Here is a 25839-nt window from a genome sequence, read left to right as displayed (position 1 = left end):
GCATTGAGTTCCAGCTAATACATACTAAACAACATTTTATGTTGTTTATTCGTTTCTATGAGTTTCGTTGTATCCATGAACCACACTATGCTATTATTTGTTGGCTGTTGTTGTTATAATATTGTCTGCTTGTAGTTTTGACTTGGGTTCCAATTTTTTATTTCTTACTGTTATTTTATAGTATGTTGTTCTGTTTCTTGATTCGTATTGTGATTTATTAAATGGCTTACTGAGGTATCTTGTAGAGAATCATTTCTTCCATGGAAACTAGCATGTATTCCGGAAACATCATTCATCCGAAACCCGACTTGTCCTCACGTGACTTCGCGAAAGCCATGGATCATAGAACTCACATAGGTACAGTAGTTTCTTCACTTCCAACAAGCATTTGACCCGGTACAACGTCAGTGCGGTCGCGTGGAACATAAAAGAATTTGCGTGACTGGTTTGAGGTTTTGTTGTTAGCAAGGATGCAAACTATTATTTTGCGTGGAGAGTCACCGACAGCTGAAGTAATTTTAGGTGTGGCCCAGGAAATGTGTTGGAACCTTTGTTTTTTTCCCTTGGTATGCTGCTCGTCAGCCTACAGAATTTTTAAAACATAAGCAGATAAGAAACAATAAAAGCAGGCGATAAAACAGTGAAAACGGTGACTTAAATTGTAAAACGGCGGAAAATTGTGGAAAGTTAAAACATGAAACAAAGGGTGGGCGATGCTAATAAAATACACAGGATGCAGCCAGGTAGAATAGTAGACAGACAATTAAAAAACACGGCGACAATCTGGTTTCTGTTCGCAAGAGAAATAAAATTCACACCCAGCGACAGTATGATGTCCATTTGCAACACTTCGGAAAAGACACATAACACTTAACAATCACTGGAAACACTGCATTAAAAACTCGGCACGAAGATGACACACCACAGCCAAGATGAGATGGGGGGGCGGGGTGGACAGATGAGGGGGAAAAAGGGGGGGAGGAGTGGAAAAGGAAATGGGGATGGAACCGACGCTGGAACCCTTGCTGCTTATGTTGTATTTCAATGACCTGAGGGGCGTTGTAAACACTAACCCCAGACTTTTACAGATGGTGCAGTTACCTGCATCGACGTACTGTCAGCAACAAAGTTAAACATACACACACGCTTTAAAAAGATTTCGAACTGCTCTAAAGATCGAAAACTTGCTTTTCATTTTGAGAAACGTAAAATTGTACACCTCACAAAAGCGGAAATAACTATTTTCCTACACTGAGGCGACAGAACTCATGCGATATGCACACACACAGATGGCAGTAGTATCGCGTACACAAGGTGTATCAGGGCAGCGCGTTGGCCGAGCTGTCATTGGTACTCGGGTGATTCATGTGAAAAGGTTTTCGATGTGATTGTGGACGCACGACGGGAATTAACAGAGTTCGAACGCGAAATGGTAGGTGAGATAGATACATTGGACATTACATTTCGGGAATCGTTAGGGAATTCAATGTTTCGACATCCACGGTGTCAAGAGTGCGCCGAAAATGCCAAATTTCAGGCGTTACCTCTCACCACAGGCAACGCACCGGTCGACAGCCTTCACTTAACGACCTAGAGCTGCAGCGTTTGCGTAGAGTTATCAGTGCTAAGAGACAAGAAGCACTGCGTGAAATGCCCGCAGGATTCAATGTGGTACGTACGACGAACGTATCCGTTAGGACGTTTATGGGCTATGGCAGCAGACGACCGATGTGAGTGGCTTTACTAACAGCACGTCATCTCCTGCAGCGCCTTTCCTGAGTTCGTAATCTTGTCGATTGGACCCAAGACTACTGGAAAACCGTGGGCTGGTCAGATGAGTCCAGATTTCAGTTGGTAACACCTGATGATAGAGTTCGAGTATGGCGCAGAACCCGCGAAATCATGGACCCAAGTTGTCAACAAGGCACTGTGCAAGCTGGTAGTGATCAAATAATTGTGTGGGTTACGTTTATATTGCCTGGACTGGATCATCTGGTCCAACTGAGCCGATCATTGACTGGAAGTGGTTATGTTCGCCTGTTTGGAGACCATTTGCAACCATTCATGGACTTCATGTTCCCAAACAACGATGGAATTTGTATGGATGGCAATGCGTCATCCACCGGGCCACATTTGTTCGCGATTGGTGTGAGAACATTCTGGACAGTCTGAGCGAATGATTTGGCCAGCCAGATCGCCCGACATGAATCCCATCGAACATTTGTGGGACATAATAGTTCGTGCACAAAGTCCAACATCGGCAATACTTTCGCTTTATGGACGGCTGTAGAGGGAGCATGGCCCAGTATTTCTCCAGGGGACTTCCAACGACTTGTTGATCTCATGGCACGTCGAGTTAGTGCAGTACGCCAGAAAAGAGGAGGTCCGACACGATATTTGGAGGAATCCCGTAACTTTTGTCACCTCAGTGTATATTAAGATAGAATAAATCGAGATGAGAGCACTGATTAAATACTTCATAAAAAAAGGTTCGATAGCTAAGGAAATTCATGTCGATTTTCAAAACACATTGGGGAACCCTGCTCTTTCATATTCAGCTGTTGCTAGATGGCCAAACGAGGTTGAATGTGGTCGAGAGAGCTTACATGATTAGCCAAGATCTGTCACTAACCAGAAATTTTTGTACAAGTGCGTAAAGTGGGCATGAAGGATCACCGGCTAATAGTGCGAGGATTTGATGAAGCTTTAGGAATGACATGTGAATTGGCACATCGCATTTAACAATGGAACTGTCTATGAGAAAATTATCTGTTAGATGGGTGCCACGACTCTTAACGCAGGATCAGATACGCATCAGAATGGAGATGTCCGAACAATGTTTGATCTGTTTTCAGAGCGACCAACAAGATTTTTTTGCGCTGGTTTGCGACCACAGAGCAAACGTCGGTCCACAGCTGTACCTCAGAGACGAAACAGCAGTCAAAGCAGTGGAAACATTTTGATTTACCACCACCAAAAAGAGGAAAGGCAATACGAGCAGCCGGAACAGTCATGGCGTCAGTTTTCTGGGATGCAAAAAGTATTGTGCTGATACATTCACTCCCCACTCGTTAAACAGTTACGAGAAAATACTACGCCAACCTCCCGTACCAACTACAGCAAATATACTGCAATGGAGGCCAGGTTTGGCAAGAAAGAAGGCCATCTTTCAACAAGACAATGTGCACCTACACACAAGTATCGTTGCCATTGCAAAAATACATGAACCAAGAAACGAATTGTTGCCAAACCGATCGTATTCGCCTGATTTGGATCCATCAGACTTCCGTCTTTTCCCCAAGCTCAAACGTTTTCGTCGGTGGAGGGAGATTCTCTTCAAACAAAGAATGACAGCCGAATTTGACGGGTATTTTGCAGACCTGGAGCAACGTAGTTTTCGAGATGGGTTCAGGGGGGTTGTAACATCGATGTTGGCCAAAGTGTGTTGTTGTACAGCGCGACTATACTGAGAAATAAAAAAAAGTTTCACTGAGGTAAGTCGTTTCTTTCCGTTCTAGTTCGAGATATTTTCAAACTGCCCTCGTAGTGTAATGAGAAGTGTCCTCTGTCATATACCTCATAGTGATTTGCCGATTGTAAATGAAGATGTAGATGTTATCACTTGAAGTTTTTTTTCCAGAAATTTTACGCTTTTTGTGTCATTTAAATTTGCTGATCCCGGATCATATTGTAGTATGAAATTATGAATTATAATGAAGTAGCCTATTCGGCTCATGATTCGATCAAAGAGATGTGTAGCAGAAGTGTGTTTACAGGGTTGCCAGTATGGATTAATCTACACAGGGCATCTTATCCGTTAAATGGTTTTTGGTGTTCTGACGTACTATGGACGTTCTATTGACTTTCGTTTTAGAGCTGAAACTGTTTCTTCGCAGTTTTTCACCTACAACAAAATTGTGTTATGCAACGGAGCACGTCTTTTTCGTTCCATGTCGAAGTGTTGGCGGAATTAATGCTATGTAACAACAGAATAATCGGCTGTTTTAAAATAAATGATTTTACAACAAATGCACGTAGCTTACTCGACCACAGACCCATGGCCACTGAAACGGCATGGCGTAGGTCGCTATGCAACTATGGAAAGGTTGTGTAATGTGCGAGTTCTTATGAATTAAATACCTTAAAGTAGTTTTGCTACATCCATAATTACAAAGTTTTCTCATTAGTAAACTAAAAGCTAATTTAACTTAGCAAGTACTCTATTACATGCGACATACTTTCAAACACAATCAGGCAAATGTAGCGATTACGTGTTTACCTTCTCAGTGTCCTTATCAGCTGTGAGTTTGCTTCTTGACGTTAATAACTAATCTCTCTGACGATAAGATAAAATTTTGTTGATATAAAATCCATTATATATTTGTAAAGTTTGTTTTATTGTAACTGTCTTGCACATCACAGTAAAATCTCTGTGCTCAACCTTTTCTTTTATGGAGCAATGTTATTTCCTGGGGAAAGTTTGATTGATTATTTTCTCACAGTGCAATTTCCTATAGTTAGCTGCTTTTGTATTTGAGATCACAAATGCCTGCTTATGCTGTGGTGCTCAGCTCGCAGGAAACCAGTCCGAACACTGGCAGCAGAATAACTTTTCTTCGCTATTGTTTGGCCTTTAAGCGGTGGCAAGATGGTGCAGTACAGTTTGTGATCCCAAAAGTTGGTGCCATTGTGTTGGGTTAAAATCCAAACCCCATCATAATGCCCCCAAGAAAGAAAGAATGCAAATGAAAAAAGCATTGCAAAAAAGTTGTATGAAAAGCATTAAGAGTACATTATGAGTGTAAAGGAATATACTGAACAGGTACAGTACATAACAGTAGTAAAACTCTTAACTGGAAGCCGGCGACTTAAAGCTTATGCATAAACCGTAAAACATAATGGATTTTTTTCCTTTCCTTAATGGCATGCAAATTTCAATTTAGTGAGGACGAATATGGCGACGTGGAATAACGCGCCATAGCCATGAGCTAAAAGAACTTACAGATGTGCCACTCCGATTAAAAATCATCTTGCTGCTAAGCAAAAGGGAAGAAAGCTAGACTTTTGAAGTCCGCACTGTCAAAAACCCGTATAAAGTTTGATGATGGTGATGATGATGGTGATGATGATGAGTCCCATACTCCTTCACAGAGCGTAGGGGAGCGACGCGGGAGACCCGCACCGCCTTACTAGGCAAGGATAGCTAGCAGCAATTGCAATAAAGGGATCCCCAACTCTACTGGTGACTTACTAGCCTGGCAGACTTGCTCACTTCACTTCTCTTGCATTCTGTGCGGCACTTCCTGACAACCCCCAGAGCCAGTTGGATCAAAAAGATGAAAAAGATGAAAGATTCTTCGATAACATTTCAGCTCCCACATACTGCATATGCAAGGATAAACCAATCAGAAGCGCTCCCACGATTAGAGAAAGCACGCCCAAATTTGATCCCACACTCTGCGCTCAGGTGTGCTGGCACTCGCAGTAAATGTGTACTGGTGTGGTGGTGGCCCTCATCTGCGCACCCACAGAGTCAGAGTTCAAATATTAAAAGTTTTGACTGGTTTCATTGACTAGGGGCTGGGATACGTAGTTGCTGCATTACAGGCCAAATACTGCTGAATCTACGGTATACGATAAGAATTCACACATGAATCGAACGGACGACGGTTTCTATCACTCGGCAGTTGCGAATTATGAAAGTAACATATAAATTTGTAAATGAAAGATTGCAGTTAAATAAAATCTGCTGGTACTGTCTTAACGACTTTAAATGATGAGTACGATAGTAGAAGTACTTTTGAGGAAGCTGTATATATATATATATATATATATATATATATATATATATATATATATATATATATATATATATACTCCTGGAAATGGAAAAAAGAACACATTGACACCGGTGTGTCAGACCCACCATACTTGCTCCGGACACTGCGAGAGGGCTGTACAAGCAATGATCACACGCACGGCACAGCGGACACACCAGGAACCGCGGTGTTGGCCGTCGAATGGCGCTAGCTGCGCAGCATTTGTGCACCGCCGCCGTCAGTGTCAGCCAGTTTGCCGTGGCATACGGAGCTCCATCGCAGTCTTTAACACTGGTAGCATGCCGCGACAGCGTGGACGTGAACCGTATGTGCAGTTGACGGACTTTGAGCGAGGGCGTATAGTGGGCATGCGGGAGGCCGGGTGGACGTACCGCCGAATTGCTCAACACGTGGGGCGTGAGGTCTCCACAGTACACGATGTTGTCGCCAGTGGTCGGCGGAAGGTGCACGTGCCCGTCGACCTGGGACCGGACCGCAGCGACGCACGGATGCACGCCAAGACCGTAGGATCCTACGCAGTGCCGTAGGGGACCGCACCGCCAGTTCCCAGCAAATTAGGGACACTGTTGCTCCTGGGGTATCGGCGAGGACCATTCGCAACCGTCTCCATGAAGCTGGGCTACGGTCCCGCACACCGTTAGGCCGTCTTCCGCTCACGCCCCAACATCGTGCAGCCCGCCTCCAGTGGTGTCGCGACAGGCGTGAATGGAGGGACGAATGGAGACGTGTCGTCTTCAGCGATGAGAGTCGCTTCTGCCTTGGTGCCAATGATGGTCGTATGCGTGTTTGGCGCCGTGCAGGTGAGCGCCACAATCAGGACTGCATACGACCGAGGCACACAGGGCCAACACCCGGCATCATGGTGTGGGGAGCGATCTCCTACACTGGCCGTACACCACTGGTGATCGTCGAGGGGACACTGAATAGTGCACGGTACATCCAAACCGTCATCGAACCCATCGTTCTACCATTCCTAGACCGGCAAGGGAACTTGCTGTTCCAACAAGACAATGCACGTCCGCATGTATCCCGTGCCACCCAACGTGCTCTAGAAGGTGTAAGTCAACTACCCTGGCCAGCAAGATCTCCGGATCTGTCCCCCATTGAGCATGTTTGGGACTGGATGAAGCGTCGTCTCACGCGGTCTGCACGTCCAGCACGAACGCTGGTCCAACTGAGGCGCCAGGTGGAAATGGCATGGCAAGCCGTTCCACAGGACTACATCCAGCATCTCTACGATCGTCTCCATGGGAGAATAGCAGCCTGCATTGCTGCGAAAGGTGGATATACACTGTACTAGTGCCGACATTGTGCATGCTCTGTTGCCTGTGTCTATGTGCCTGTGGTTCTGTCAGTGTGATCATGTGATGTATCTGACCCCAGGAATGTGTCAATAAAGTTTCCCCTTCCTGGGACAATGAATTCACGGTGTTCTTATTTCAATTTCCAGGAGTATATATATATATATATATATATATATATATATATATATATATATATATATATATATATACTAAAGGGGCACATATCGAACATTTGTTAATGCCTAAAAAAACTTTTTGAGTTTTTTTATGTGTGTGCAAAGCATTGTGAAAATATCTCAAATAATAAAGTTATTGTAGAGCTGTGAAATCCCTTCAATCATTTGTAATAACCCTGTATTTCTGCAAAATACTTATTGGTGTCGATGGTCCAGCAATTAAATAAAATATAAGTTGAATAACAGGGAAACAATAGATTCCTACTGCACGTAATTAGCTATGAACAACAGCATAGCTACCGAGGGATTCACTTCTAAACGCTCACTACGTCTTCACTGTAGAAGCCATGGAAATCTCACAAGTGCACAAGTCGGCACTCCGAAGTATTTGGCAAACCGCTCCACTCTCCGTCTTTCCCACGACTGTCGCGCTGTACTGTCCGCGTCAAAAAATGGTTCAAATGGCTCTGAGTACGATGGGACTCAACATCTGTGGTCATCAGTCCCCTAGAACTTAGAACTACTTAAACCTAACCAACCTAAGGACATCACACACATCCATGCCCGAGGCAGGATTCGAACCTGCGACCGTAGCGGTCACGCGGTTCCAGACTGAAGCGCCTAGAACCGCACGGCTACACCGGCCGGCCTGTCCGCGTCCAGCACTCACTCCCGTGTCCAGTCTCCCCATTGACGAGCTCTGTGATTGGCTAGAGCGCTCCCTCCATGTCTCCAAGCTCACAAACTTATTGAAACACGTACGAAATGCTGGATTTACATTTAAACATCTTGAAATTAAATAAATATTCCTACGGCTGAACCATAAACACGCTCTAACACACATTATTAGATACATAAACAAATTAAATAAACATATATCAAAGGAATAGAAAAAAAGTAGGCCAGTAGCCTACACAGTAATTACTTAGCTAATTTCTTCATGAATAATATATATCGGATATAAACAAAGACATAGATGAATAAATATATTTATAAGCATGCTGCTACCGTTTTATCGTGTAACTGTGGAGTACTTATGGCCTGACACGATCGATAGTAATCGGCCACTTTGACCTCCGATAACTCATGTACTATTCAAGTTACATGCCTATAATTCATACCAATTTAGGTCTACACTAATAGATTTCTAAAGACACGGCGATCTACAAAATCGGATGAAGCGTTTATGTTTTGGAAATTCGTTGCTGGGTGTTACTTGTATAATTTACTTTCAGATACTAAACTTTAGACTGATAAAGATATTGAAAATCTGATTACACCATCAGAATCGTCGTGCAAATAATAGTAATGAACATGTTTCTTTTTGAGGTACAGTAGGGTCTCGATAGTTCAAGGTGAACGGGAAATTTAAATGGGAAAAAGAAATATTATGATATTGCAAGTAATACAGGTCAAAATATGAACTTTGTTAAAATAAAAGTATTTGCACATGCATTTTCATTGGCAGAATAACAATAGTTATTTATTTAGACAAGTAGTAGTGAGGTGTCTTTTGTTTGGCGAAGCTGCAACGTTTCCTCGCGGCAGTCACGCCACCGTCTCAGGAGCAGTAGGTCAGTTGGTGTCGCCTCAGGCTGTTGTTCCACGTAGCATATGGCGGCCTCGAGAGCAGCGTAGCTATCGGTGTGACTCACCATCGGTGCAGCCTCTGCCTCGTCACTCTCACACTGCGATGGAATGTTAACCACGTCAATTATAGAAGAGTGTGTTACTTCCAACTGTTCGTCCGAATTTAACCACTCGCCTACTTCCACCTCTTCTGCCTCTTCGCACCCTGGCAACCTTCTGACTAAATTACACAATGGTTGACCGTCCTCATCTGCTAAATCTTCAGTTTCTGTGTCTGGTATGCTTTCCTGTAGAATTTACCTTCATGACTTAGAAATTGTGTCTGACTTTATTTCGCTCCAAGATTCGCTAATCCAGTACACGACGTCCTTCAAAGTCACTTTCTTGAAAGCTCCTACATTGCTTTCGTTGCCTTCGGAATGCAGGATTGACTGTAGCAATCGCAGTCGATACTTTTGTTTTAGACATTCCAGAACGCCTTGATCCATGGGCTGAATGAGACAGGTAACGTTTGGTGGGAAAAACAAGGCGCGGATACCGTCGCACTGCAGTTCTCCTCCACTTGGATGTGAGGACGCATTATCCATGAGCAAAATTGTTTTGCATAGCAGTTCCCTTTCTTTTAAAAAATTCTTGCAGTCAGATACAAATGAGTAAAAAAAAACAGTTCTTGAAGATTTCCTGATTCATCCAAGCATTACTCTCATGTGTATAGACAGCCGGAAGAGCTGAGATGGATACATACTTGAATGCTCTTGGCTTGGCAGACTTCTCAATCACAACTAGTTTTAGTTTGTGGTTTCCAGTTACATTTTAAGCTACCATAACTGTGAGCCGCTCTTTCCTTTTTTGTGCCCAGGAGTTCTTTTTTCTTCACAAGAAGCAAGTTTTCTCGCTGGTAACATTTTAAAATTTAGCCCAGTTTCGTCACAGTTATATATTTGTTCCTTAGACAAATTTTCGTCATTTATGATTTTTTTAAACTCGACAAATTCTGAAACGACCTGAGCGTCACCAGAGAGTTTTTCTCCACATACGTCTAGTTGACGCACTCCATACGCCTTTCTTCCACTTGTCGAGCCAGCCCACACTAGCGGCGAAATTGTCATCTGCTTCCTGCAGCTGGTTTCTGAAAAACAAAGCTTTTTCTGACAAGATTGGGCCAGAAATCGGAGCACCTTTCTGTCTCTGTTGGGTAAACCACATGAACAATGGCTCACTTGTTGAAGTCTGACTTCTTTATACTTCTTCGACTGAGAGATTCGTGTGAGCATTTCTGTGAAGAAAACTGTTCCAATTTAAGTCGGTTTCTTCGCCAGTCACCTACAGTAACTTCACCGACACCATATTCGAGAGCAAGTTTTTTTATTGTTTCTCCTTTGTCAAGTCGTCTTAGTGCTTCTAATTTTAGATGCAAAGGCACAAATTTCCTCTTTGTTGTTACAGCACTCATCTTTGTAAGGTGTACAACGGAACACACACAGTCAACAAACAAAACGACACACAACACTGTACAGTACAGTTACTGGGAACTACAGCAGCGTATGAACTCCCCAGTTTTGATCGGTAGCAGCCGGCAGAAGTCGGGGTATTTCGTGCCATACTGACAACAGATGTTCGTGCAACAGGACAGCGAGCTAATCATCGGTGTTGATTGCATTGTTGTCTGCTTTGTCACTGAGCTGTACTCTCCCTATATATCTTTTGCAATGATGTTTTCATTATTTATCATGTCAGTAAAAAAAAAAAAAGTATATCGTTGCAACATTTTTTTAAAGAGGCTCTGACTACTGGAAACTCAAACTATCGAGACTCTACTGTATCATGATTCGTCTGGCTACTATACGAACTGTGAAATGTCTGCCATGATGGTTTCACGAGTCCACCATCTTTGGCCCTCCCGGCGCACAGCGTCACCAAGGAATTCCCAGCCACATGCACGATGGACCACGTGGTCCGGCCGTTGTGCGGCATCAAGCGCTTGCTAACGAGCCGCTTCTTACCGAGCGGTGGCCGCCAACTCTGAACTTAGAATATTTTCAGGACGTCACGGCTCACCCGTTACCTCACAGGTGATCCTGTTCCACTCTCACAAGCTGAGAGAAAACATGTAGCCCCAAGTGCTGTTTGCTTTCACGAAACATAGGAAAGATGTTATCTGTTCAAAACAGTCCTTTATTCACAAATCAGAGAGTTGCATTTTTTAGGAACGGGGTGCTGTTTGTGTTCGCTCTCGTCGTAGGTTGTCCTATGAAAAGACATTATATTGCCTGGCTGAGATCTCGTATTGTCTGCAATGCGTCGTGGAATCTGCAGCTCTTTTGTTTGGCTAGCAGCTTCCCTATTGACCCCGACGTCCTGGCACCCCTAACTTCAGAGTTCGCCCCCTTCTTACTCATTGCCTGTGTCCTACCCGTGGCTTCTTGTGGAGCGACAGGTAGGCTACAGCTACAAATGCCTCTCCATTCGACTAACACTGCGACCCACACAGATATTCACAGAGAACATGCATCCTGTATTGCCATAGTCGTGGTCTTAGGTCTAACATACACTCCTGGAAATGGAAAAAAGAACACATTGACGCCGGTGTGTCAGACCCACCATACTTGCTCCGGACACTGCGAGAAGGCTGTACAAGCAATGATCACACGCACGGCACAGCGGACACACCAGGAACCGCGGTGTTGGCCGTCGAATGGCGCTAGCTGCGCAGCATTTGTGCACCGCCGCCGTCAGTGTCAGCCAGTTTGCCGTGGCATACGGAGCTCCATCGCAGTCTTTAACACTGGTAGCATGCCGCGACAGCGTGGACGTGAACCGTATGTGCAGTTGACGGACTTTGAGCGAGGGCGTATAGTGGGCATGCGGGAGGCCGGGTGGACGTACCGCCGAATTGCTCAACACGTGGGGCGTGAGGTCTCCACAGTACATCGATGTTGTCGCCAGTGGTCGGCGGAAGGTGCACGTGCCCGTCGACCTGGGACCGGACCGCAGCGACGCACGGATGCACACCAAGACTGTAGGATCCTACGCAGTGCCGTAGGGGACCGCACCGCCACTTCCCAGCAAATTAGGGACACTGTTGCTCCTGGGGTATCGGCGAGGACCATTCGCAACCGTCTCCATGAAGCTGGGCTACGGTCCCGCACACCGTTAGGCCGTCTTCCGCTCACGCCCCAACATCGTGCAGCCCGCCTCCAGTGGTGTCGCGACAGGCGTGAATGGAGGGACGAATGGAGACGTGTCGTCTTCAGCGATGAGAGTCGCTTCTGCCTTGGTGCCAATGATGGTCGTATGCGTGTTTGGCGCCGTGCAGGTGAGCGCCACAATCAGGACTGCATACGACCGAGGCACACAGGGCCAACACCCGGCATCATGGTGTGGGGAGCGATCTCCTACACTGGCCGTACACCACTGGTGATCGTCGAGGGGACACTGAATAGTGCACGGTACATCCAAACCGTCATCGAACCCATCCTTCTACCATTCCTAGACCGCCAAGGGAACTTGCTGTTCCAACAAGACAATGCACGTCCGCATGTATCCAGTGCCACCCAACGTGCTCTAGAAGGTGTAAGTCAACTACCCTGGCCAGCAAGATCTCCGGATCTGTCCCCCATTGAGCATGTTTGGGACTGGATGAAGCGTCGTCTCACGCGGTCTGCACGTCCAGCCCGAACGCTGGTCCAACTGAGGCGCCAGGTGGAAATGGCATGGCAAGCCGTTCCACAGGACTACATCCAGCATCTCTACGATCGTCTCCATGGGAGAATAGGAGCCTGCATTGCTGCGAAAGGTGGATATACACTGTACTAGTGCCGACATTGTGCATGCTTTGTTGCCTGTGTCTATGTGCCTGTGGTTCTGTCAGTGTGATCATGTGATGTATCTGACCCCAGGAATGTGTCAATAAAGTTTCCCCTTCCTGGGACAATGAATTCACGGTGTTCTTATTTCAATTTCCAGGAGTGTATTTAAGATGAAACGAAATAAACAGAGAAAATAACTACAGATGAACCTAACAGTAGCTTGTTATCTCCATGAAATCAAATTCGTGGTAATTAAAGTTATGCAAATTCAAAACAGTATTAATCAAATAAATAAATAAATGAGTAACATGAGAGGACGAAGCACAGTCAGACTGAAGCCATTAAGGATCTGTTGTCAGCCACTTAACCACTGAGCCACAGAGGCTGCAACTTAAGGATGGCATATCTGTGTCTTGCAGGCGAAACTGCGATGGAAAAGAACAGAAGATGGACCCTGTCGGCCGACCTGGGGGCGCTGCTGTCGTCCGGAAAAGCTGCTGACATCACCATCATGGCGGACGGCGTCTGGCTGCCGGCGCACAGAGCAGTGTTGGCGGCGCGCAGCCCTGTCTTCGCCGCCATGTTCCGCCACGATGTGCTGGAAGCTTCTGAGGGCAGTGTGAACATTGCAGACATCAACCAGGAGGTGCTGCAGCAGCTGCTGCAGTTCATGTACACTGACGAAGCGCCTCTGCTGGAATGCGTCGCACCGGAGCTGCTCGCGGCAGCGGACAAGTATGGTGTGACCAGACTGAAGCAACAGTGTGAGCAACAGGTCATTATGGACCTGTGTGTGGAAAATGCTGCAGCCAGCGCCGTCCTTGCAATGGTCTACTCGTGTGCGAAGCTGAAGGCGGCAGCTATCAGCTTCATCAATTCCCACTACCAAGAAGTTATGGCTACAGATGGTTGGGCTAGTGCCATGAGGGAACACACGGAAGACACTGTGGAGATCTGCCGTCTGCTGAGGGATGCAACACGCCTTGAGTCAGAAAGGTATGACTGCCTGTGTGCTTGTTTTCTATCCCTTACTGTCTACAGTTTTTTATTTGTTGTTGCTGTTGTGGTCTTCAGTCCAGAGACTGGTTTGATGCAGCTCTCCATGCTACTCTATTCTGTGCAAGCTTCATCATCTCCCTGTACCTACTGCAACCTACATCCTTCTGAATCTGCTTAGTGTATTCGTCTCTTGGTCTCCCTCTACGATTTTTACCCTCCACACTGCCCTCCAATACTGCATTGGTGATCCCTTGATGCCTCAGAACATGTCCCACCAACTGAACCCTTCTTCTAGTCAAGTTGTTCCACGAACTCCTCTTCTCCCCAATTCTGTTCAATACCTTCTCATCAGTTATGTGATCTACCCATCTAATCTTCAGCATTCTTCTGTAGCACCACATTTCGAAAGCTTCTATTCTCTTTTCGTCCAAACTATTTATCGTCCATGTTTAACTTTCATAGATGGCTAAACTCCATACAAATACTTTCAGAAACGACGTCGTGACACTTAAATCTATATTCGATGTTAACAAATTTCTCTTCTTCAGAAACGCTTTCCTTGCCATTGCCAGTCTACATTTTATATCGTCTCTACTTCGACCATCATCAGTTATTTTGCTCCCCAAATAGCAAAACTCCTTTACTACTTTAACTGTCTCATTTATTATTTATGAGCTCCATAATCATGTTATCTTAAGGGTGATATATGAGGTGTTCAAAAACTGCTGTGCCGTGCCGGCCTCGGTGGCCGAGCGGTTCTAGGCGCTTCAGTCCGGAATCGCGCGACTGCTACGGTCGCAGGTTCGAATCCTGCCTCGGGCATGGATGTGTGTGATGTCCTTAAGTTAGTTAGGTTTAAGTAGTTCTAAGTCCTAGGGGACTGATGACCTCAGATGTTAAGTCCCATAGTGCTCAGAACCATTTGAACCATTTTTTGCAGTGCCGTATGATTGTTAGCTTCTCGTGCCGCATGCCGCAGTGGATATAACGAAATGAAACTCAGTGAAATACAAGTTATTAATTTATTGAATATTCATTTTTACTTCCAGATTTTCACATTGAATGTTGAAAGTGTCCCCCCTGTTGTTGAATACACAGTTCAATTCGTCTAATCATGTTTGCAAACACATGCTGTAACATTTCTTCTGTAACAGAAGCAGTGAAAGTGGATATTGCAGTTTTTAATTCATCGATGGATTTTTGGACGGTTTTTATAGACAGTTGCTTTCGCTGCACCCCAGAAGAAAATGTCAGGTGGTGTTAGGTCAGGCGATCGTGGAGGCCAAAGTCCCTGCGAAATTATGCGATCACCAAAAACATCAGCAAACAGTGACATTGAATCGCGAGCTGTATGCACGGTTGCACTATCTTGTTGAAAATAACCGTTCAGTATTTCACTTAACTCAAGTTCTCCTATGAATGGGTACAGAATATCACTGCAGTATCGTTGTGCGGCTATTGTTTCGTTGAAAAGTATGGGACCCACAATCCGACGTCTAGAAATTGCAATCCAAACTTCTGTTTTCCCAGAATGAAGTGGTTCCTCTTGAATACAGAATGGATTTACAGTACTCCACATACGAGAATTTTGCGAGTTCATGTACCTGGGTACATGAAACCACGCCTCATCAGTGAAAAACGTTTCATTAAGAATATCCCTTCCATTTTGTTCAACGAAATTTTTGAACAATTGACAATAATGCAGTCTCTTGCCATGATCAGTATTTTTCAGTTCTTGCACGACTGTCGCTTTGTATGGCAAAAGTTGTAATTTTTTCCTTACAGCTGTGTGTGCCGTTCCGACGCTAACATCGATTTCCTGGGCGAGTTTTCTTACTGACCTATTCGGTCTCATGGACGTTTTATCGGAAATATCGAGTAGTTTATCCTCAGACAAAACGCTAGGACGACCACTTCTCGGGGCATCTTTCACTGAACCCGTACTTCGAAATTTGTTAATCAAATCTCGCACAGTATCGCGATGTGGGAGTGCTGTCTCTGGGAAAACCGAATTTAATATTTGAGGAACTGAAACTGTGTATTTACCTCCAGCTTTGAACACTTGTTCGACTAAAATCACACGTTCTTCAATGGTTAGCATTTTAACAGAGACGAAAGCGAAACAAACGAACAAAGGAACTAAACCTAAACGTTCACGTCAACATGTAACGACACACATCAACGATACTACTGACGCTGGCTGAGACAAACGAAACAGTGGAATGTTGGGAGAGTCCGCTTGTAGGGAAGTAACACAGGCAGGCGAACGATCATACGACACGCACGGCTAGCAATCATACGGCACTGCGGAGAGACTTTTTGAAGACCCCGTATAATCCATAATATTATAAAACTGTGTATGTATATTTGTGTGTATGTATGCATGTGTCACAGCTCCTCCTAAACCACTGGACCGATTTCTAACAAACTTGGTGCACATATCTCCTACTGACGGGTGACAATCACTGTGGGATAAGAGCCACGTACCTGTCAAAGGGGTGGGGAGTGAAAAAGTCGTGTAGACTGTGACACGCGAGTTCCCACACTTCATTCATTCAATATTTGTGAATGAGAGCACTTAGCGACTTGCAACAAACTTCACAGATAACATCAAATCCTTACAAAAATTTTCTCGCTGACTCCCGTACAAAGTTATGAAAGGAAAAATGTTTATCGCTTGCTACTTTTTCCGCTGACCATGCATCGAAGATACTGCACGAGACATGACGTTATAAATTATTGCTTTGTTACTAGCAACTGTATTCGAGACAAATTTACAGACAGTATGCACATATACCACTGAACGTTCAAATGGCTCTGAGCACCATGGGACTTAACTGCTGAAGTCATCAGTCCCCTAGAACTTAGAACTACTTAAACCTAAGTAACACCGTTTAAAAATGTACCTCTGTGCAAACGTCGACAGCCATTCAGCTAGGTGGCTTTCCGCTGCTACTCTGACGCCTGGTTGCAGGCATGCAGAAGCTAACAAGGAACCCCTTCAGCGCGCGGTTGCAAGTTCAATCTTTAGCAAGGCTCATCTGAAAGTGTTGTGTTAACGCTTATGACAGCAAAAGTACTAGCTGCTAATGATTCAACATGTGCATCAGGAGGGCGACAGGAAACGAACGTCCGGGAGGTACAGAGATCAAGTATCTATGGGATCTATGTATTACAGGTCACAAAATGGACATCCTCGCCCTTCAAAAAAAAAAAAAAAAAAAACCATTAACTTGCACCGTGAACACCGAATGAAAAATGCCACGCCACAGTGATAACAAAGGTTCACACCATCAATATCGAAGGAGAGCTCCTTGGGAGTTACAAACCGTGTAGCACGTTGAGCTAGGTATCCATTCTTCAAGAATGCATATACAGTCAGGCTGGTGTAACGGGGTGATAAGACCTGATGGAAAGTGATGGCATGCAACCGACAGTGAAACAGTCTGTCGTGGAGCTTATCGTGAAACTGGCTATTCTTTAAGGCGAACCTCCAGATAGTGCGATATCTTTTATAGGCAAGGATAGAAACAAACATCCGGACACCTGAATATGTCCAGTGGTTCTGGGTGGTATGAATTGCAAATGCCACACGCTTTTCAGGAGGAATAGTTTTCTCTAATAGAGTATGATTTTTATACACAGACAAGAAATCAAGCAAAAGCAAATTATTTTGACCACGTATTGGCCAAAAGCAATGCTTACACCACATTTGTAGTTCCCTTACGCCCATTTTCCCACTCTTACTTGCTGTGACGTAAGTATTCCCTACTGCCCTTATAAGATCACGCACACACAAATGAATAGTAGGGGGCAGAGCACCTCCAACTTCTCGCAGCATAATAAATGACTTTCCAGCCATTTTAGCATCCAGATTGACAGTCGGAATAATTGTATACGAAAGCGTTAAGACATCGATGTTGGTTGATCTTGATGCAAATCTCTTGGTACTTCTAATTTCCAGGGTTCCTTAATGCATTTCTTTTTCAAATTCCGATTGGTCGAAGCTGAAAACAGTTTCCTCACGGAACGTTAGGATTAGTTTCTTTATCTCATCTACATATTTTCGGGCCGTTTCCGCAGCTTGCTGTGCATTGTCAAGTTGACAGTTTGTTTGAAATTTCGTTACCTTACGTCTTCCGTTTCTGTTGCACTGTTTGAAGTTATGCAACCATCCACTGCTTCCTATGAAATTACTGTAATCTATGACGCGCACAATATGATGTGCAAAGGTATTAGGTCACTATGAAGCCTAGTTTACAGGACGACACTAGGTTGCAGGCTACCGGCCACTGCGTATGCGCGCCCCGCGTTGCGCAACTCGTTGGTGAAACTAAACACTTTCGGCGTGTTCCAACTTTGGCGACACTAGTTGCATGAGTTTTGAGGTTATGTGTGTTCGTAGAGTGTAGACAAACTGAAATATGAAGTGGGGAACGGAGAATAATGTTCGCTTTTTGGATATCTATGGTTTGCACAGGTGTTTGTGGGATTTCAGTGATGCTCAAAAAATGGTTCAAATGGCCCTAAGCACTATGGGACTCAACATCTGAGGGATCGATGCCCGAGGCAGGATTCGAACCTGCGACCGTAGCAGCAGCGCGGTTCCGGACTGAAGCGCCTAGAACCGCTCGACCACCCGGCCGGCTAAACGTTTTCACTCGTTCACCTACAAAGTCCATCCACACTGCTGTCAGACAGTTGCAACTACCACGTTCAACTGTGCATAAGGTCCTCCACGAGAACTTATGGTTGTACACTTGCAAAGCGCAACTGTTACAGGCACTTGAGTCAAATGACAAGCCAAAACGGACAGAGTTTGCATTCAACATGCAGGAACGCCTTTCGGAGCATGAAGCATTCCTTTAGCGATTACAAAAATAAGCAACATATTGCTGCCGCTGAGACCGTCATATGCGATCACAACATAGATGGTGTGACAATATCTGAGCTGCAGGGCAAAATTTGAGTTAGGAGCGCATACTTCTATACAACTGAATTAACAAAGATAAAAGGAAGTGTAATTCTAGCTGTGGCAGTGCGATCGTCTACAAGACTAAAATCCCATCGTTCGAGTTGGCCATCTCTTTGTTAAGGTGGTGGTTAGTGTTTAACGTCCCGTCGACAACGAGGTCATTAGAGACGGAGCGCAAGCTCGGGTTAGGGAAGGATTGGGAAGGAAATCGGCCGTGCCCTTTCAAAGGAACCATCCCGGCATTTGCCTGAAACGATTTAGGGAAATCACGGAAAACCTAAATCAGGATGGCTGGAGACGGGATTGAACCGTCGTCCTCCCGAATGCGAGTCCAGTGTGCTAACCACTGCGCCACCTCGCTCGGTTCTTTGTTAAGGAATATTGTTGACAGGAGGGAAGGCTATACAATTCAAGAAGCTGCATTCTTTATTCCATATTCATCTATTTAAAACGTCGCTGCAGTGCTGCCCATTCACATATGTTTGAATTTTGAAATATTGCCGCTGTAAAGATCTGTCTTCAAGAGAGTAGTTTGCAAACTATTCTCTTCCTAATGCGGCCTGCTTCGAGTAATTATTGTTGCTAAATGTTAATAATTATGACTGTTAATGTTAATAATTATGACTGTTAATATTAATAATTATTGGTGTTAATGAAATAGCGTAATCACCAACTAAAACCGTGTCTTATAACATGCCGAGTGTTCTCGATTGTATTGCACGCAATATGATATGTAACTTCAGTTCTGGTGACAGTGCTTCATCCATTACAGTACCTTTATTCCTTATCACATAATTAACTCTATTTAGAAGAAACGTGAACAGTTCTGGTGACATTCTAAGATAATTAAAAGAACTTCTTGGATCTTCCGTTATAAATTATTTCAGCAAGGTTACTGAGGAACCGAGCTGACGTCTTTTCTCCATCCAGTCACGAATCGAAACACGTTTCTTACTTTTTTCTTATGCAGCGATTCCACGAAACAAGCTTTAACTCCATCACAACTCGTGCAACGTGCAGCTGCCAAAACTTTCATTTCAGACACGACTCAGGGACCCACAAAACGACGAAGCTGAAGTGTATACTGGTGTCGCCGTGTGTAGAGTCATATATGAAACCACTTGCGTGCAACTCATTCCACTCAACGAGTGGCGCAACCCAATGTCGTCGTGTAAACTAGGCTCAATGCACATCCTGTTAATTGCATTAAGAATTCTTGAAACGCGCAAGCACCAGTTTTTGTAACAAGTGCGCTTTGTCCTCCCTTGACTATCCGTAGTTTTTCTCATGCACTACAAGATCATATTGCTGTAGCCTTATTCTAAATCTTTTCATAATACTGTGGATGCTCTTCCATGTTAGTAATTATGCTTAGTACCCGCTCCTTGGACAACGACTGGCGTTTACTACGTTCTACTGTAGACAGGATTTGTGGCTCCCTGTCCGACAAGAATGATGAACTACATAGCTCGACATGTTTCAACATCACTTTCACTTTTTAAGCACGTATTGTCATAATTATACGCCTCATGTACGTTGTCCGCACATTCGAGCATATACGACACCACACAAGCCACTGACTCATCTTGCAGAAACGCTAACATTCCATCTGCCACTTCTTTCTCACTCTGTAAAATTCCGTGGGTTCCTTTCTGACGAAATGTCAACTTCGGCAACTGTTGTTGTAGACAAAGTGCAATGTTTGCTTTGTGTATCGTTGCCATTACTCTGCTTTGTATCAACATCACTAGCGCCTTAGCAATGTTGTGAGTTACTCGGAGGCCGGCCGCTGTGGTCGAGCGGTTCTAGGCGCTTCAGTTTAAAGCCACGCGGCTGCTACGGTCGCAGGTTCGAATCCTGCCTCGGGCATGGATGTGTGTGATGTCCTTAGGTTAGTTAGGTTTAAGTAGTTCTAAGTCTAGGGGACTGATGACCTCAGATGTTAAGTCCCATAGTGCTTAGAGTCATTTGAACCATTTTAGTTACTCGGCGACTAAACAGTTCAGCTACGCTCTGTACTCATGCTATGCCCACCATTGGATACCTCCAGTACCGGCCCCTGTACGATAAGCAGCCAATATTGCGGGTGAACGGTAGACAATATTCTAGGCGCCGAATATTGTACACGTAATTAGCCATTTCGACCATGCACTTAAGGGGTGCCTTGTTAGGGGTATCGTATGATTGGTTGAATGATTCCTACTCAGTGATGTTTTAGTCATAAGAAAAACCTTTTCTGGTGCACAATTTTACATTTGTTAATATTTAAAAAAATGTTGACTGTATTTGTTGCGCTTTGAAATCTGACTATATACAGGGTGAATTACCTAAAACAGGCACTGTAAATGCTACGAAAATGGTAAGTGCTATCGATGTGCTGGTTTCACAAAAGGGATTGGTTGTCAGGGGCTCGTATTGTTAGCCAATCCACATATTTTAATAATACGTAGAAAGTGAATTTTTGTGCAGACATAGTTTGCCTCCGCAGCGCCGGCACGGTAGCTCAGCGTGTTCGGTCAGAGGGTTAGCTGCCCTCTGTAATAAAAAACTGAGTGCACCGATCAACAACGAACTGAAACGGATGTCTTACGGCGTCCGCCCCGAGCCAATGCAACGAACGAAAGTTAACAAAATGAAATTTTAAAAAAATAGCGTAGCGGTAGCGTTTCCGCTTATTACGCAGGGGTCCCGGGATCGATTCCCGACAGGGGACTGGGTGTTGTGTGTCTATTACCATCATTTTCATCATCATTGACCCGCAAGTCGGCGAAGTGGCGTCAACTAAAAAGGACTTGCAATACGGCGGCCGAACTCCCCCTCATGGGGCCTCCCGGCCAACAATGCCATACGCTCATTTCCATTTTGTGCAGACATACACTTTTTTAATGGAACAATGTCTATTGAGATTAACAGACTAAAAGAAGGATAACTTAAAATGTCAGTGACGTTTGTTGCAAGATTCTAGTGCGAATCTTTTAGGAGATATCGTATTTTGAAAAGTTTTTACACCGACACTCGTGTGTGCCATGCAACGTGCATAATTGCTGGGTACGATGTTGTTGTGTTTACTTACACTGTACTTGTGTGTGCCTTGAATGCATTGCGACTTGCTAGTCAGTTAGCGTGTGGCAGTCCAAGTTTAGATCGTGAGTAGATGATGGAATTTACGAATACAGAAAAAGCGGACAAGCTGATGGTGTGCAGGAAGGACGCAGTTCTGGCATGTGCCGCAAGGTACCCCAATAAACGTTAACCATCTCGGCAATTATTTATAAACCTCTTCAGCCAGTTATGTGTAAGTGGTAGACCAACACCTATACTTTATTTATCTAATCGCATGGCTAGCCCTCCCCTCCCCCGTCGGGCAGACCGTTCAATTTGTCGCCACTTCGGTGACCTGCAGTCGGTGAGGATGATAGGATGATGATGATGACAGCACAACACCCAGTCCCTGAGCGGAGAAAATCCCCCGACCCAGCCAGGAATCTGACCCGGGCCTAGAGGACTGACAATTCGTCACCCTGTCCATTCAGCTACCAGGGGCGGACAACACCTACACAACGTAACAGAATGAAACAAGTAAAGACAGAACAGTGAGAAACTAATGTTCTTGCTGTGCGTTAGCTCCCATGCAATCGCACGAGGAAGTTGTATGAGTCAGGCAAGTGTCCTATGCATTTTCCATCGACAAAGGTTCTGTCCGTATCACATCTCTCTCCATCAAGATCTGTATGGAAACGATTATGAGAATCGTGATAACTTCTGTATAAGGGCATTAAGACATGACACTCCAGATGTATCATGTGTCTTATTTAATGACGAAGCCAAATGTACCAATCGGGGCCATGTAAACCCCCGAAACATGCACTATTGACCTCCCGTCAGTTCCTGTCAGGTGGCACGTCAACATCCATGGAGTGAAACGGATGCGAAAAGAAGTTCCTCTGCAGAGTAGATGAAACTTATGGCACCACTATGATGGCTGCCCACCGCACAGTGCACGAAGTAAAACCGCACGTCTTCACGAATTGCACGAATTGTTTCCAAATCGTTGGATTGGACATAGAGCACCTGTACCTTGGCCGGCCCATTCCCTGGATTTAACGCTTTTAGTCTTCTTTCTGTGGGAAAAGTTGAGAGACGTCGCCTAAAAGAACATAGCAACTTCAGCTGATGATATGCAACGACATATTACTGCCGCCCGCTCGGACATATCTGCTGAAATGCCAGCATGTGTGCAAGAGTCGTTCCTTGCCAGACAGGAAGCGTGTATTGCTGCTGTCAGTGGTCATTCTGAACACAACCGGTGATGGTCAGTTGTCTTGTTACCGGCCAGAAACCACGTAACTAGTGCATGCAGCTGTGTTGTTCGTTGGTGTGTGCTACCACAGGTATTGCAGAAGTGTCAGTGTGGAATGTTTCCAAAATACGATGTCTTGTAAACGACTCGCACTAAAATCCTGCAATAAACGCCACTGACATTCTAATTTACCCTACTTTCAGTTTGTTAGTGTCAACAGGCATTGTTCCATTAAAAATGTACATTTGTATAAAAATATAATTTCTAAGTATTATTACAAAGCTGTAGATTGACTAACAACATGAGTGCCCAGCTACCAATTCATTCTGTGATAAAAGCACCTCAATAGACATTCCTTTTAGTTCTAGGCGTTTCACCCTGTATTTGTGCAGTTCTTTTCAGACAGTACTTTGCTACAATTAACTGCCTCATTTGTAAAATATTTAAGAACACTATTAATGTTATTTGTCAGGTGATTAATATATGATATGAATCCCACAACACTTCGCTGGGGCAAACCTAAGGATATTTCCACTTCTCCATCGAATGTAAAATACTATGTCCTTTAAGCTTACAGCTGTTCTCAGCTACACATAAACTTCATTTCTAATTGTGAATTAGTATAAAAAAGAGTTCTTTGTGATAAAACTGAGTTCTATATCAGCAAAATGACAAAATAAATTTATTTACACTAATCGCTAAAACTAAAGAAGAGGCTGATAACCAACGTAACAAACCCCTATACCATTTAAATATTTTTACAGTACCCCCAGAATGCCACAATTACAGTGTTATGGGTATGATTCTGTAACATGTTGATACTACAGGCCTGTTTGTACTAATAAATTTACTTATAGTAAAGACTTAATTCAGATGAAGAAGTGAGATACAAAATAAATATTTAAAATTTTTATCTTTTCTTAGATTACAAGGAGACAATTCATGATTTTTACTGTTGATGCTGATACATATTGTATGGCAGTCCATCATTCACTAATGCAGATAACTGCTTGATTCACACCTTTCGATTCTTAACTCGTTTTCATTTTCATGTAATTGTAAGTCCCTGGAACAGTTCAGTATCATATCAGAAGCAGTGACAGGTTACCAGGTCTAGAAAATATAATCCCTAATTAGAGGGCTGGCAGAACTGAAAGTTAGAATATGGCAGATACGTAATATGCAAAATAATACCAATCAACATATTAATAAAAACAATTATGGAATTGTTCATAAGAGTATAAAAAGTACATAGAGCTTTTGCAGGAATGAATCAATTTACAATGTGGCAGATGAGCCACATTTCACGAGATTTCACAGGCTGTGATAGGCAAGTTCTATAAAGATGCACTTGGAATTCTGTTATGGTTTGATAAGCAAAATTCCAGTCTTGCTATTTTTTTCCTATTCGATATATTTCTTTGATTGAAGAAAGTTGTTAACTATAAATTTTGGACAGTGTTGCGTGCTGAACCTTATCTCATAGTGTAACCCTACTGAAATTGTGTTAATTGAATATTACCTCACAAGGAACCTAAATTTAGTAGAGCAGTAAGAACAATAACAACGAAAAAATTGCCTTTGGAGATTAGAAGATTTCCAATTGCTGTTAAGTATAAAACATTTCAGGTACATTAGTTTTGTTACTTGTAGCTCTCTGTTTGGCTTAGTAGTCTCATAATCACAGTCATTTGTTCAAGTGTTTTAGTAGCAACGTTTTCCATTTTTATTTAAATTACAAATGTTTCATTGAATGCAACTGGTAACTAACATTATTTTTTCATCTTATTTACTTAACATATTAAAATGCTATCAGTTAATTTTTTAAAAAAAGTTTGAAATATAAAAAAAACACCTTCTTATTTCTAGGTATTCAACAGTATTACTGATATATGTATAGAATTTCTTCATTTAATAATAAGGCATTTCGAATAATTTAATTTATTTTTATATGATCAATAATTAAAATACAAAATTGTTATGTTCATCGATTCCATTAAGATTCCCTTGCCAGTTCATTATTGTTTAATTTTTTGTGCAGGTGTTAGATATAGCTGCTGTGGTTGGTGCAAACTTAGTAGCTGTTCTTTTAAATACCACAATTCTTCTTTTCAGCAAGAATGAAACACCAGAAAAGACGGAAGAGGGTAGGGGTGACCTGGCAGGCGACCTGGTGGCACTGCTGGAGTCTGCTGACAGCAGTGACGTGACACTCATGGTTGGCGGGGTGTCACTGGTGGCCCATAGGGCAGTGCTGGCAGCACGCAGCCCTGTCTTGGCTGAGAAGCTCAAAGACACCCCGAATGGTACCCTGCAGATGGATGGAGCACCACATAAGGAGCTGGGCGAAGCCCTCCTCTACATGTACAGTGATCAACTGCCATATCCAGAAAGCGTCAGTGACAATCTCCTAGTGCTGGCCGACAACTATGAGCTTTGTGTTCTAAAGAAATACTGTGAAGAGCAGTTGGCAGACCAAATCTCTGTTAACAACGCAGTGTCCCTGGTTGTGGTCGCAACAAAACACTCCTGCGCCGCGCTCAAGGCAGCTTGTGTTGATTTCATCAGGAAGCAAATCTTCGATGTGATGGACACGGCTGGTTGGGAAATGGCATTACGCAATGATCTGGAGATCATGGTGGAGATATGCAAATGTTTGGCTTCAGCACAAAGGTACAGGTAGTTTTGTTTGTGTGGATAATACTGTAACTATCTCTAAATTTTTGTATTTATACACAAGGATTGGTCAAAATAACGTATTAACTTCTGCAAAAATCGAAACACATGGAAAGTGTACCAACGATAAGTCATTAAAATTACCGAGAAACTGTAGGAGTGCCACGTCC

The 25839-nt window shown here is 43.8% G+C and overlaps 1 protein-coding gene across 2 annotated transcripts in view; it reads left to right on the top strand.

Annotated features, from left to right (window-relative positions):
* The window catches only part of LOC126190744 (speckle-type POZ protein-like), a 43159-nt gene extending 17380 nt beyond the window's left edge, over positions 1-25779 (top strand). For both annotated transcript variants that reach the window (XM_049931240.1, XM_049931241.1), the window contains exons 2-3: positions 13139-13715; positions 25109-25779. In XM_049931240.1, coding sequence (XP_049787197.1) covers positions 13150-13715; positions 25109-25676 — 1134 coding nt within the window. In that variant the 5' untranslated portion in view covers positions 13139-13149 and the 3' untranslated portion in view covers positions 25677-25779. The remainder of the gene's footprint in view (positions 1-13138; positions 13716-25108) is intronic.
* The last annotated feature ends 60 nt before the right edge of the window (positions 25780-25839 follow it).

The sequence above is a fragment of the Schistocerca cancellata genome, chromosome 6, assembly GCF_023864275.1.
Source record: "Schistocerca cancellata isolate TAMUIC-IGC-003103 chromosome 6, iqSchCanc2.1, whole genome shotgun sequence".
NCBI lineage: Eukaryota > Metazoa > Arthropoda > Insecta > Orthoptera > Acrididae > Schistocerca > Schistocerca cancellata.
The sequence above is the reverse complement of the archived record's forward strand: the minus strand, read 5'-3'. Positions and strand labels throughout refer to the sequence as shown.